Below are 14,581 nucleotides of genomic sequence, written 5' to 3'. Positions count from 1 at the left end.
TAATTGAATCAATGAGTGTTCCATTATAGCAGTGCATTTCTTAGTCCAATGTAGTCTCATTTTTTAGAAATGTTTTTAACAAGGTGACTTTTAAGATGGTCTAAAACTAGATGCTGAATGCACGCAAAGAGGAATCCAGATCCTGGTAAAGTAAATGGGATTATACTTAGCAGAATGTTGTTATTCAAAATGCCATTTCAGTTTGCTGTTCAGATTTCCATTGAACATTGCTGGAAGTATAAAGCTCGTAGGGGCAATTGTCAAGTTTTTAATTAGTGCCTTTAAAACCTGGCCATCATTAAGCAATTTGATCTTTGTCCTGTAGGCACAGTGCCTGGAGATATTCTGGAGACCTGGTACTATATGAATTTATGGTCCCTTTTGTTATAGATCGGGCTTTAAGAGATGGTACTTTTGTTTCAAGTCAACAGTGGTTTTATTTGCAAATGTTTGATGGTAATGATTATAAACAGCAAGTCAAATGGAACAGGGATGGAACTAGATAGGGATTACTGGTTTTACATTTAAGGCAGATTTGGAAAAACACGAGTGCTTTTTCAGAATCCTTTTCAAGCTGGGGCATTTAATTAATGTGGGTAATGATTTTCAAATGCCTCAAAACAGTCTTGAGAGATTCTGAGAAGCACTGTTCCCTCTAAGGTGTGCACACACACATCCATCATTTGTTACTAGTGCACAAAGGAATTTAAACTGCGCACAAAAGGTTGCCACCCTCTACCTTGTTGGCATGTAAAATATACTTCACAATTGTACGCACAGTCGGCCCTCCTTATCCGTGAGGGATTTCTGGGATCCCCCGCGGAGACCAAAAAACGTGGATGCTCAAGTCCCGTATTTAACCTGTCTCAGTGCGGCTGGACTTTAGGACCCAGGGCAGCACAGGGCCCACTGCCCACAGTGTTTCTGTTCTGTTGACTCATAATACCTGATACAATGTAAATGCTGTGTAAATAGTTGTTATACTGTATTGTTTAGGGGATAATGACAAGAAAAAAAAGTCTGTACATGTTCAATACAGACGCAACCATGGTAGCTCTTCTGGGAACGCTGATGCCGCCTCTGCATGAGCCGATCCCGATTCTCCCATGATCTTTAAGCTCTTGAGGCTGTAGTGCTTTACATAGCCAGCCAGCCATCCCTAGCACTAATACTTCCACGAATTTCAGCTTCTTTCTGCTTTATTGTACGAATGCTCGATTCATTCTTACTGACCTTACAGCCCATTTCGGAATGCGACATGCCACTTTTCAAAAGATCTAATATTTCTAATTTCTCGGCGAGAGAGAGCACTTTACGCTCCCTCTTAGCCTTTGAGGAAATGCTTTGACCATGTAATTGCTTTTTAGGAGCCATTTTTTCACAGAAACAAAGTAGCGAACAAACGAGACGCGAGGCGAACAATGCTCGAACAGCGAGTGCTGGAGAGAGAACTTCCGGGTTTTCCCGATTTGCAGTTGGTTGAATTCGCGCATGTGGAACTCGCGGATACAGAGGGCCAACTGTAATCACATTTCCTTTTCCACTTCTGATGCAGACAGTAATGACAACGTGGAGTTTGCAATGATTTGTCTGCAGATTTTAGAACTGGCTTATTTATACTTCTACTTATTTATTTTTATTGAAGAAATTATTGACTCACTGTGTCGAATTCCAAAGAAGCAAACGGCGTGAAGTGCAAATGAACTTTTAGTTTTTTTTAAAGCGGAATGAGTCAATGAAACAGTACACCAAAAACTTATGAGGTCAGGAACATACAGTTTCAAGAATTATTTATGTGCGATACAGAAACTGGTGTTACCTGCGTGTATTGTCGCGATGCAAAAGTTGCTGAAGAAGTTGCAAGTGGGAAGAAATAGTGATATTTGGAAACTTGACTTTTTAAAGCAAGTCACATATGGACGGTGTGCAAAAGCTCTGGCGAGTAAAACCTTTATTACCTGTACAGGCCTACTACATATGTTTTGTTAGAGTGCAGATGAATGAGAGTGAAAGCGATCAAACCCAGGGGAGAGCAAAGTTCTTATTGACAGTGTTTTGTTAGCTGTTAACATGAATACCTCTATGTATAAAATTCAGTGTGTACATGTTGTTGTCATCGGGCAAAATTATTGCACAGTACAAGATTTTTGTGCACACTGGTCATTTTACAACATCGCTGATAAGACATTAGATGAACTTTAAAATAACCACGAAGACAGTAAAGGAAAACTAAAAATCTGTGAGAGATTTAAATTTCTAGATAGAAAATGCTGAAAACATCAGATTCAGATCCAGTTATTTATTACATACATCAAAGCATACAGTGAAATGCATGATTTTTCTGCTTATCAAATAGAAAGTATCTTGTTGGAACATACAGGCATTCCTTGTTTCCCAAAGATAGACCATATGACAAAGGAGCAGAAGTTGGCCATTCGGCCCATCGAGTCTGCTCCACCATTTTATCATGAGCTGATCCATTCTCCCATCTAGTCCAACTCCCCCGCCTTCTCACCATAACCTTTGATGCCCTGGCTACTCAGATACCTATCAATCTCTGCCTTAAATACACCCAATGACTTGGCCTCCACTGCCGCCTGTGGCAACAAATTCCATAGATTCACCATCCTCTGACTAAAAGGATGCCTGTTTATGTTTAAGTGTGACTTGCTCAGCAGTTACATAGAAAAGAGAGCTTTTGTGATTTTGACCTGCAGTGAATCTCTATAACATGATATGGATTTTTTTTGTTTGCTTTGCAATACATTTTCCACAGATCTAAATGCAATATACCTTTTTACAGCATGCCCCAAGTAACACATTCCTCCTGTCTTTAGAGTGCATGTTTTTGATTTTTTTCTGTCTTTAACAGCTTTTTAATTAGATAAAGATGGTCAAAGATGTATACTGTATGTTCCCATGGATGCAGATTCATAAATAAAGTTTGCCTTACTTGGTCGTATTTATCATTCACAATTTTTCGAGTGAGCAAACCATCTCCATCTCTCTCTACTGTACTAAACAAGTAAATACTGAATAAGGTGCAAAAACATATGAACAGTGGAGTTTAATGAAGATGACAGGACAAAGTAAAGAAATACCTTACAAAAATTATAAAATTGAGGGGCAAAGGCAGTAGACAAGTTATCTTTTTCCCCAGGGGCAAAATGTCTAATATATTTCAGGCGAGGTGGTGGGGGGGCAAGTTCAAAGGACATGTGCAGGTCAAGTTTTTTTAACACAGTTGTGGATGTATTATTTTTTACGTATATAAAGGGTAAAAGAGAGTCGAAGGTAGGTATAGGAGCAATACAAAATGACACTGGAGATGTTGTAATGAGAGATGCAGAGATTGGCAGAGGAACTGAATGCATATTTTGCATCATTCTTCACAGTGGAAGATGTCTGCAGTATACCAGACATTCAAGAGTGTTAGGGGATTGAGGTTTGTGCAGTGAAAATTATGTCTGAGAAGGTGCTCAGGAAGCTTAATGGTCGGTGGGTGGATAAATCTTCTGGACCTGATGGAATGCACCCTCAGGTTCTGAAGGAAGTAGCTGGAGAGATTGCGGAGGCGTTACTGATGAACTTTCAAGAATCAATAGGTTCTGACATTGTACCAGATGACTGGAAAATGGCGAATGTTACTCCACTATTTAAGAAGGGTGGGAGGCAACAAAGAGGAAACTGTAGACCTGTTAGCCTGACATCAGTGGTTGGGAAGTTGTTGGAATTGATTGTTAGGGATGAGATTATGGTGTACCTGGAGGCACATGACAAGATAGGCCAAAGCCAGCATGGTTTCCTGAAAGGGAGATTCTGCTTGACAAACCTACTGCAATTCTTTAAGGAAATTACAAGCAGGGTAGACAAAGGAGATGCAGTAGACCTGGTCTACTTGGATTTTAGAAGGCCTTTGACAAGGTGCCGCACATGAGATTGCTTAGCAAGATAAGTGCCCGTGGAATTACAGGGAAGTTACTAGTATTGGCTGGTCGGCAGAAAACAGAGAGTGGGAATAAAGGGATCCTATTCTGACTGGCTGCTGGTTACCAGTGGAGTTCCACAGGGGTCGGTGTTGGGACTGTTACTTTTTACAATGTATGTCAATGACTTGGACTACGGTATTAAGGGATTTATGGCTAAATTTGCGATGATGCAAAGATAGGTGGAGGAGCGGGTAGTGTTGAGGAAGCAGAGAACCTGCAGAGAGACTTAAATAGTTTAGGGTAATGGGCAATGAAGTGGCAAATGAAATACAATGTTGGAAAGTGTATGATCATGCACTTTGGTGGAAGAAATAAAGGGGCAGATTATTATTTAGGTGGGGAGAGAATTCAAAATGCAGAAATGCAAAGGGACTTGGGAGCCCTTGCACAAGATATCCTAAAGGTTAACCTCCAGGTTGAGTCGGTTGTGAAGATGGCGAATGCAATGTTGGCATTCATTTCTAGAGGTATAGAATATAAGAGCCGAGATGTGATGTTGAGGCTCTATAAGGCACTCGTGAGACCACACTTGGAGTATTGTGTGCAGTTTTGGGTTCCTTATTTTAGAAAGGATATACTGAAATTAGAGAGGGTTCAGAGAAGATTCACGGGAATGATTCCAGGAATGAGAGGGTTACCATATGAGGAATGTCTGGCAGTTCTTGAGCTGTATTCTCTGGAGTTCAGGAGAATGAGAGGGCATCTCATAGAAAGGCCTGAACAGATTAGATATAGCAAAGTTATTTCCCATGGTAGGGGATTCTAGGACAAGAGGGCACACTTCAGGATTGAAGGACGTCCTTTTAGAACTGAGATGCAGAGAAATTACTTTAGTCAGAGGGTGGTAAATCTGTGAATTTGTTGCCACGAGTGGCTGTGGAGGCCAAAGTCATTGGGTGTATTTAAGGCAGAGATGGATAGGTTCTTGATTAGCCAGGGCATCAAAGGGTATGGAGTGAAAGCAGGCGAGTGGGGATGACTGGATGAAGTGGATCAGCCTATGATTGAATGGCAGAGCAGACTCGATGGGCCAATTGGCCTACTTCTGCTCCTATATGTTATGGTCTTATAAGTAGAATGTACTGCAATGGAGGCAGATATAAAGGCATTTTAGAAGCTTCTTGAAAGGCAGATAATATGTGGCGAATGTGGGGGAGGAGGGAGTTGTGGATCATGTGTAGGCAGAGGGATGATTGGGCATCATTGGGTGAATTAGTTCAGCACAACATTGTGGGTTGAAGAGCAGGTTCTTATTCTGTAGTAGTCTATGTTATCTATGGAGTGCCTGAACCTTCTGATCTATTAATTACAGGTTCACAATCCCTTATCCGAAATCCTTGGGACCAGTTGCTTTTCGGAATTCAGAATTTTTTGGATTTCAGACCCCCCCCCCCGATACCAAAAAACATGTATGCTTAAGTCCCTTATTTAACTTGTTTCAGTGCGGTGGACTTTAAGACCCAGCGGGGCACCGAACCTCCGCACATCCTCCCGTATACTTTATATCATTTCTAGATTACTTATAATACAATGTAAATGCCTATGTAAATAATTGTTATACTGTATTGTTTAGGGAATAATGATAAGAAGAAATTCTATTTCCAACTAAAACATTCAATAAAACATAAAAATAAATACAGCTTCAAATGAACCGAATCAAAACACATGGTAAACGACTTACTGAAATAAACGAAGAATGTCACCGTCACTGTCACTATAAAACTTCAGTAGCTTGTCTTTCTGTTTATTTAAATCATATACAGTGGTAGTTCCGACACTATTTTCTTCAGTAATACGCCACACAGACACACCACGATCAAGCTTCTGCAATAACTCCACTTTCTGCGTTATTGATAGAGAAGATTCCTTCTCTTTTTCTCATTGTTACCCATAGGGGTATCTGCAGCTCTTTTAGACATCTTCACAGTGAAATTAAACACAAAGTCAACAGTGAACACAAAATATCAGTGAACAGCAAATGCACGTGTAACCAGTACGAGCGCTGAGCCACAACTGACGCCTGGCGGCCTCTACTAGTGCTACCACGTCACACCTGAGTGACGTCAGCTGTTGGCGAAAAAAACTTCGGTTTTCGGAGCTTTTTGGATTTCAGAATTTCGGATAAAGGAATGTGCACCTGTACCTCTATTTGATCTTCTCTTAAACTTCTGTTTTGTGAATAACAAATAACAAAAAAAGTCAGAATTTATATTCATAACTTGCTTTACAGAATCAAATTATGAATGGGTCAACTGTATTTGTGAAGGGATACAATTGCTTTCAATGTAGCCGTTCAACAAAAACATCCACTCCAATTATTTACTTGTGTTTGAATTATTTGAGATGCTCAGTCCAAAACTCCAAACTTGTGCATTTTCTGAACTATGATAACTTACAAGTTAAATTTTAGATTCCTGTTTTTTTAACCAAAATAAAGTTTATAAAAATGTCGACTTAAAGCTTTTTCTCAATGCTTAACTAAAATACTCTCTTTAGTACATAAATGGCCTCTGCCTTGTTGAGAATTATTTCCTACACCTGAAACTTCCCACCAGTGTGTTGTCTTTGGCTGCCCTGTGTAAGTTTCAAATGGCTTGTCAGCAAGGATTGGTCAACTTGTTTATTTCGATGAAAGGTCACACTTCTTCAGCTATTGCTTAATTTCCAAACTTGTGCAACAGGTACATAAAGGAATATCTTAGAGGGTAAATCAATATGACAATTATGATGTATTTCTTCTGTATGTAATTTACTAGATGTAATTGTGCCTATTGAGGAATTTCATCATGAAGAACAATGATCCCTTACCCACAGTCACCTTCATACTTTAAACATTGGCAATTCTTTCATGAACAAGTATTTATTATTACAGGCACATTTCCTCTTCCCCAAACACCATTTGGGTCATGGAAATTTGTCTTTGACCCAAATATTGAGATACAGAATAAAGTTCACTTTTGAAATTCATTTTGGGTGGGTGGGGAGGGAATGAGGTGGGAGTAAATCAACACAATTTTTTTTTTATCAACTATCAATTCTTGTTACATACTCAGATGAAACAGCTTTGCAGTATGTAAAATCGAGATATGCAACATTTTTTGGGAATGCATTAGGCTATTAGGCTGGTAGTCTGTATTATAGCTCCTCATTTTAGATTTAAAGTTGATAGGTTTTGCACAGTACTGTATATTATGGCTTTTTAGTTACCAAATAACACTTTATACTACCTAGCTGGTGCAAAGCTAAGTATTCTTATTTCTGTTTCCCAACCATCTTCCAGTTTTAACCATTATATAGTACTGTGCAAATGTCTTAGGCACCTTAGCTATATATATGTACTATTGATTATAGCATAAATTAAGCAATGTGGTAGGCTACTGTAGATCCTCATAATGCTGACTTTTTTTTCCTCTCTTACAGCTTTCCCTTGGTTTGGAATGGATATTGGCGGAACCCTTGTCAAACTTGTGTATTTTGAACCAAAAGACATCACAGCTGAAGAAGAGCAGGAGGAGGTGGAGAATCTGAAGAGTATTAGGAAGTACCTAACCTCTAATGTAGCCTATGGAAATACTGGGATTCGCGATGTACACCTGGAACTGAAGAATTTGATCATGTGTGGACGCAAAGGGAACTTGCATTTTATCCGTTTTCCAACACATTCTATGCCTAAATTCATTCAAATGGGTAGAGACAAAAATTTTTCCAGTTTGCACACCACGATGTGTGCCACTGGAGGTGGGGCCTACAAGTTTGAGGATGACTTCAGAAAGGTATGGTGGTGTTTCTTAGTATGGGAAAAATGCAAAAAAAAGTTTTTTTTTATTTAGCAGACTATTAGACTCAACAATTGCCTAGCCAAAGCTTCCTGTTTCAATAGTAAAAGCTTTGACTTTAATCAAACCATTCTTAGAATTGAAGCCCATTGTTCCAGTGTGCCTTCCTGTGGTTGTAATGTTCTCAGTATCTGAAGATCTACATTGCAATCATACCAGAGTCTCATCAACTTACTGTACTTGTTTTATTTTAATGATTTTTCCATGCCTAAATTCCCATCTTCAATATTCTTTTTGTCTATATGCTCATACCTTCTTGTCTGTATTTCTTTAATATCTTGCCATTTGAGCCTTCTTTTATTTCTGCCATTTCACATTGTTTTCCAATTATTTTCCATCATTCTTTCTTTCCACTCTGATAACTCACTGCTCACCATTACAGTATTCTGTATTCTTTCTCAAAATTGTCGTGGTTTCTAATGTGGGCCTGGCAGCAAACCTGACTAGATCAAAGCTATAAATTTTATTGGAGGACAAGATTTGCAGGACTGATCCTGGGGCATGTTATTTCCTTTATCTATCAACCTAATACCTTTATTTATCATTATTTCCCTGTATCTTTCTGTGGTATCATAACTGCTGCAAAGATCAGAAGGCACCATGCATAGTGCAAAATCATTTAAAGCAGGAAATGATTTTTCTAGTTGCCTCTGGTCCAAAAATTGAAAATACATTTTTGTCTTAAATGTTTGCAAATAGAACACACTCCTGCATCGATGACAAATGGAATGTATTCTTGGAAAATTTTTTATAATGTAAACCCTTGACAGAAGTTGGCAAAATTGTTATTACTTTTGTATTTTCTATTTGTTTAGTTTTTTTATTCATATAAATTATGAAAGAGTGATTTTTTTTATTCCATGCCTCAAATTTTTAGGAAGGGATCTAAAAATTTCTGAATATCCATTACTTGAACTGTTTTAACGTGGGGGTGGTCTGGAATTGCAGCAGAAAATATTCCAATTTTGGTTCATTGATTTCTTACTAAATTTTCTCACCAAAGGGAAATTTCTATAATCTGTATGAATTGATAAAGCAACAAAAATATGGGTCGTGTGTGCTTGGTATACTGTACTACCCTTGTCAGACAAATAGAAACTCTGTATGTAAAATCCAAGATTGTTAATGAAGCACTTGACTGCATCTTGTGTACATCCCGTACCGTTGCTTTCACCCTCTCCTATTCCTGGAGAGAACAAGGATAGGTCTACTTCCACCCCTCAGTCCTCCACATTGACCAGATCATTTTCTGCATTTTCCATCACCTTCACCGGACAGCTCTTCCCCCTTCAGCATTTCACAGGAACTGTTCTTCTAACCACTTCTGAATCCATTCTTCCATTCCCACCAATCACAGCCTTTCTTAAGCACATTCCCTTGTAGTCACAGTCAAGCGTTTCACCTCTTCCCTTCCCACAACCCAGGGACTCATAGTCTTTCCAGGTGAAGCAGAGATTCACTTGCACTTCACTTAATCGAGTGGATTGTACTTGGTCAACACACACAAATTGCTGGAGGAACTCAGCAAGCCAGGCAGCAGCTATGGAAAAAATGTTTTGGGACGAATTCCTTTGGCAGGACTGCGAGATTTAAACTTCTTCAGGGCAAGCGTCCCTGGAAGAGACTTCACAGAGTACATAAGAACATAAGAAATAGGAGCAGGAGTCGGCCATCTGGCCTGTCGCGCCTGCTTCGCCATTCAGTAAAAATCATGGCTGATCTGGCCATGGACTCGTCTCCACCTACCTGCCTTTCCCCATAAGCCTTAATTCTCCTACTATGCAAAAATCTATCCAACCTTGTCTGAAATGTTTTTACTGAGGTAGCCTTCACTGCTTCATTGGGCAGAGAATTCCACAGATACACCATTCTCTGGGAAAAGCAGTTCCTCCTCATCTCCATCCTAAATCTACTTCCCTGAATCTTGAGGCTATGTCCCCGAGCTCTAGTATCACCTACCAGTGGAAACAACTTTCCTGCCTCTATTTTATCTATCCCTTTCATAATTGTATATGTTTCTATAAGATCTCCTCTCATTCTTCTGAATTTCAGCGAGTACAGTCCCAGGCAACTCAACCTCCCCTCATAATCTAACCCCCTCATCTCTGGAATCAATGTGGTGAACCTCCTCTGCACTGCCTCCAAAGCCAAGTATATCCTTCAAGTAAGGAGACCAGAAATGCACACAGTACTCCAGGTGCGGCCTCGCCAGTACCCTGTCCAGAAGTTAAACTAACTGACCTATAGTTACCTGCCTTTTGCCTACATCCTGTTTTGCACAGTGGTGTGACATTTGCCATCTTCCAGTCTGCCTGGACCTGCCCAAAGTCCAGAGAATTTTGGTAAATTATCACCAAAGCCTCTAGTCATAGTTATACTTTATTGATCCCAGGGGAAATTGGTTTTTGTTACAGTTGCACCATGAGTAATAAATAGTAATAAAGCCATAAATAGTTAAACAGTAATATGTAAATTATGCCAGGAAATAAGTCCAGGACCAGCCTATTGGCTCAGGGTGTCTGACCCTCCAAGGGAGGAGTTGTAAAGTTTGATGGCCACAGGCAGGAATGACTTCCTATGACGCTCTGTGTTGCATCTTGGTGGAATGAGTCTCTGGCTGAATGTACTCCTGTGCCCACCCAGTACATTATGTAGTGGATGGGAGACATTGTCCAAGATGGCATGCAACTTGGACAGCATCCTCTTTTCAGACACCACCTTCAGAGAGTCCAGTTCCATCCCCACAACATCACTGGCCTTACGAATGAATTTGTTGATTCTGTTGGTGTCTGCTACCCTCAGCCTGCTGCCCCAGCACACAACAGCAAACATGATAGCACTGGCCACCACAGACCCGTAGAACATCCTCAGCATCGGCCAGCAGATGTTAAAGGACCTCAGTCTCCTCAGGAAATAGAGACGGCTCTGACCCTTCTTGTAGACAGCCTCAGTGTCCTTTGACCAGTCCAGTTTATTGTCAACTCGTATCCCCAGGTATTTGTAATCCTCCACCTTGTCCACACTGACCCCCAGGATGGAAACAGGGGTCACCGGTACTTTAGCTCTCCTCAGGTCTACCACCAGCTCCTTAGTCTTTTTCACGTTAAGCTGCAGATAATTCTGCTCACACCATGTGACAAAGTTTCCTACCGCAGCCCTGTACTCAGCCTCATCTCCCTTGCTGATGCATCCAACTGTGGCAGAGTCATCAGAAAACTTCTGAAGATGACAAGACTCTGTGCAGTAGTTGGAGTCCAAGGTGTAAATGGTGAAGAGAAAGGGAGACAAGACAGTCCCCTGTGGAGCCCCAGTGCTGCTGATCACTCTGTCGGACACACACTGTTGCAAGCACACGTACTGTGGTCTGCCAGTCAGGTAATCAAGATTCCATGACAGCAGGGAAGCATCCACCTGCATCGCCGTCAGCTTCTCCCCCAGCAGAGCAGAGCGGATGGTGTTGAACGCATTGGAGAAATCAAAAAACATGACCCTCAAAGTGCTCGCTGGCTTGTCCAGGTGGGCGTAGACATGGTTCAGCAGGTAGACTCTACTATAACTTCTGCCATTTCTTTCAGTACCCTGGGATGCATTCCATCAGGACTAGGGGACTTATCTATCTTCAGGCTCACAAGTTTGCTCTACAGTACCTCTTTAGTGACAGCTATTATATCGAAGTCCTCACCTCCCATTGCATCCATGACATATCTCTTTGGCACATTAGGTGTGTCCTCCACTGTGAAGACTGACACAAAATAATCATTCAAAGCCTCGGCCATTTCTTCGTTACCCAATATCAATTCTCCCTTCTTGTTGTCCAAGGGGCCTACATTGTCTTTAGCCACATTTTCCGCTTTATATAATTATAAAAAATTTACTATGCGTTTTTATATTTTGTGCTAGTTTGTTTTCATAATCTACCATCCTTTTCGTTAGTGCTCACTTAGTAGTACTTAGTTGCTTTTTGTTTTCCCAGTCTTCCAGTTTCCCATTACTCTTGGCGACTTTGTATACATGAGCTTTTAGTTTGATTCCCTCTTTTATTTCCTTAGTTATCCAAGGCTGCCTCTCCCCACCCTTACTGTCCTTGCTTTGAACTGGAATATACTTCAGGTTGAGCACTGTGAAATATCTCCCTGAAAATCTTCCGCTGTTCCTCAACTGTCCCACCGTATAACCTGTGTTCTCAGTCTGCCCCAGCCAAATCCTGCCTCATCCATTTGTAGTCTCCATTGTTTAGGCATAATACACTGGTTTTAGATTGAACTATTGCACCCTCCATTTGTAAGAGAAATCCGTTCATACTGTGATCACTCTCTCCAAGAGGATCCCTAACTACAAGAGCACTAATTTTACTTGTCTCATTACACAGGATCAGATCTAAGATGGCACGTTCCCTTGTAGGTTCAGTAACATGCTGTTCAAGAAAGCCATCAAGATGCATTCTATGAAGTCCTCCTCAAGACTGCCTTGAACAACTTGATTCACCCTATCTATGTGCAAATTAAAGTCCCCCATGATAACTGCTGTTCTACATCAGATATTTCTCTGTTTATTGCCTGCACCACTGTAATGTTGTTATTTGGTGGCTGACAACTCAGACCAGTGTTTTTTTTTCCCCTTTACTATTCCCAACCCCTACAGAGATGGATTCAACACTATTGCCCTGATCTCTTTAATTAAGAGCGCTACCCCACCTCCCTTACCTTCCTGCCTATCCTTCTGTATTACCTGATATCCTCGGGTATTTAATTCCCAATCCTGTCCATGCTGCAACCACACCTCTGTAATGACCACTAAATCATACCTCTTTGTAATGATTTGAACCACAAGTTCACTGACCTTATTTCGATTACCGCAGGCATTCAAATGAAGTGCCCTTAAAATCATTGTGCTTTTAAAATCTTGTAATCTTTTATTCTTTTGCACTTGATTTTATTTCACTCCACTGTTACTTTTTTTATCTTTTGTTCTTTCTTCATCCTTGGATCATTTTTCTTTTTTACTTTATCGATATTTCTCCAATCTGTTGAACCTACCCCTCTACTATTTACTTTGAAGTCCTATCCACAGCCCTAGTTGTGCGATTTGCTAAGATCCCGATCCCATCACTGTTCAGGAGGAGCCCATCCCATTGGTACAGCTCCCTCCTTCCCCAATACTGGTGCCAATTTTCCATAAATTCAAACCCACTTCTCCCACACCAATCTTTGAGCCACGCATTTAACTCTCTAATCTTCTTGATCCCATGCCAGTTTGCATGTGGCTCAGGTAACCTGATGATTGATGGGTAATAACTGTTCCTGAACCTGGTGGTATGAGTCCTGAGGCTCCTGTGGCACCTTTCTGGTGGCAGCAGAGAGAAGAGACCATCTCCCGGGGTGGCGGGGGAAGGTCCCTGATGATGGATACTGCTTTCCTGCGAAAGCACTCTGTGTAGATGTACTCAATGTGGGGAGGGCTTTACCCATGATGGACTGGGCCATACTCACTACTTTTTGTAGGTTTTTCTGATCAAGGGTGTTGGTGGTTCTATACCAGGTTGTGATGCAGCCACTCAATATACTCACCAACATACATCTATAGAGGTTTGTCAAAGCTTTAGATGTCATGCCAAATCTTTGCAATCTCCTAAGGAAGTAGAGGGACTGCTGTGCTTTCTTCATAATTGCACTCTCGTGCTTAGCCCGGAACAGGTCCTCTGAAATAATAACACTGAGAAATTTAAAGTTGCTGACTGTCCAACTCTGATCTTGAGTTGGCAATGAGGACTGGCTCATGGACCTCTGGTTTCCTCCTCCTGAAGCCAATAATCAGCTCTTTGATCTTGTACATTGAGTGAGAGGCAGTTGTTGCATCGCCACTCAGCCCGACTCTCAGTCTCCCTCCTATATGCTGATTCATCACCACGCTTGATTCAGCCTACGTCAGTGGTATTGAAAGGAAACTTGAATATGGCATTGGAGCTGTGCTTAGCCTAACAGTCATAAGTGTAAGAGTAGAGCAGAGAACTAAGTACAGAGCCTGTGGTGCACCTGTGATGATGGCGATCGTGAAGGAGCTGTTGCGGCCAATCCGAACTGACTAGGGTCTGAAAGTGAGGAAATTGAGGAGCCGATTGCTTAAGGAGGTATTGAGACCAAGGTCTTGAAGCTTACTGATTAGTTTTGAGGGAAGATAGTATTGAATGCGGAGCTGTAGTTGATGAAACGCATCCTGACATATGCATCTTTGCTATCCAGATGTTTCAGGGTTGAGTCAGGATCCAATGAGATCGCACTTGCTGTTGACCTGTAGCACTCTTAAGCAAACTGAAGCGGCTCCATGTTATTTCTTAGACAGGAGTTGATATGTTTCATCACCAATCTCTCTCTAGTCCAATAGCATTTACATCCACAATGTTTCATCACTGTGGATGTAAATGCTACTGGACTATAGCACTGACTATCACCCAGGTGACTGCTTTCCTGAGCACAGACATTCACTTCACAGGGGCAATCCTGAACTGCCTGCTACCACCCACTTTAATTCTCCATCACAGTTTTACCCTGAGCTGCTGCACTGTTACAATAATGCCCAATGCAGTCTGTGCAGTCTATAGAAACAGCATCTCATCTTCCATTGTGGCACAATTCAGCCTTCCAAACCTAATTCTACAACTTCAATTTAATTGATCTCTCCCTGTATCAGTCATCCATCTGTGATATTGGTTCACCCAACTTTTTCCCCTTTTTTCCTGTGGAAGTGGAGGGCATGATT

At 41.1% G+C, this 14,581-nt stretch overlaps 1 protein-coding gene across 5 annotated transcripts in view; it reads left to right on the top strand.

Annotated features, from left to right (window-relative positions):
- Positions 1-14,581, top strand: part of LOC134358953 (pantothenate kinase 1) — a 110,133-nt gene that overhangs the window by 52,880 nt on the left and 42,672 nt on the right. For all 5 annotated transcript variants that reach the window (XM_063071658.1, XM_063071661.1, XM_063071660.1 and 2 more), the window contains exon 2: positions 7,410-7,762. In XM_063071658.1, coding sequence (XP_062927728.1) covers positions 7,410-7,762 — 353 coding nt within the window. The remainder of the gene's footprint in view (positions 1-7,409; positions 7,763-14,581) is intronic.

Source organism: Mobula hypostoma, chromosome 19, assembly GCF_963921235.1.
Source record: "Mobula hypostoma chromosome 19, sMobHyp1.1, whole genome shotgun sequence".
Taxonomy (NCBI): Eukaryota; Metazoa; Chordata; class Chondrichthyes; order Myliobatiformes; family Myliobatidae; genus Mobula; species Mobula hypostoma.
The sequence above is the reverse complement of the archived record's forward strand: the minus strand, read 5'-3'. Positions and strand labels throughout refer to the sequence as shown.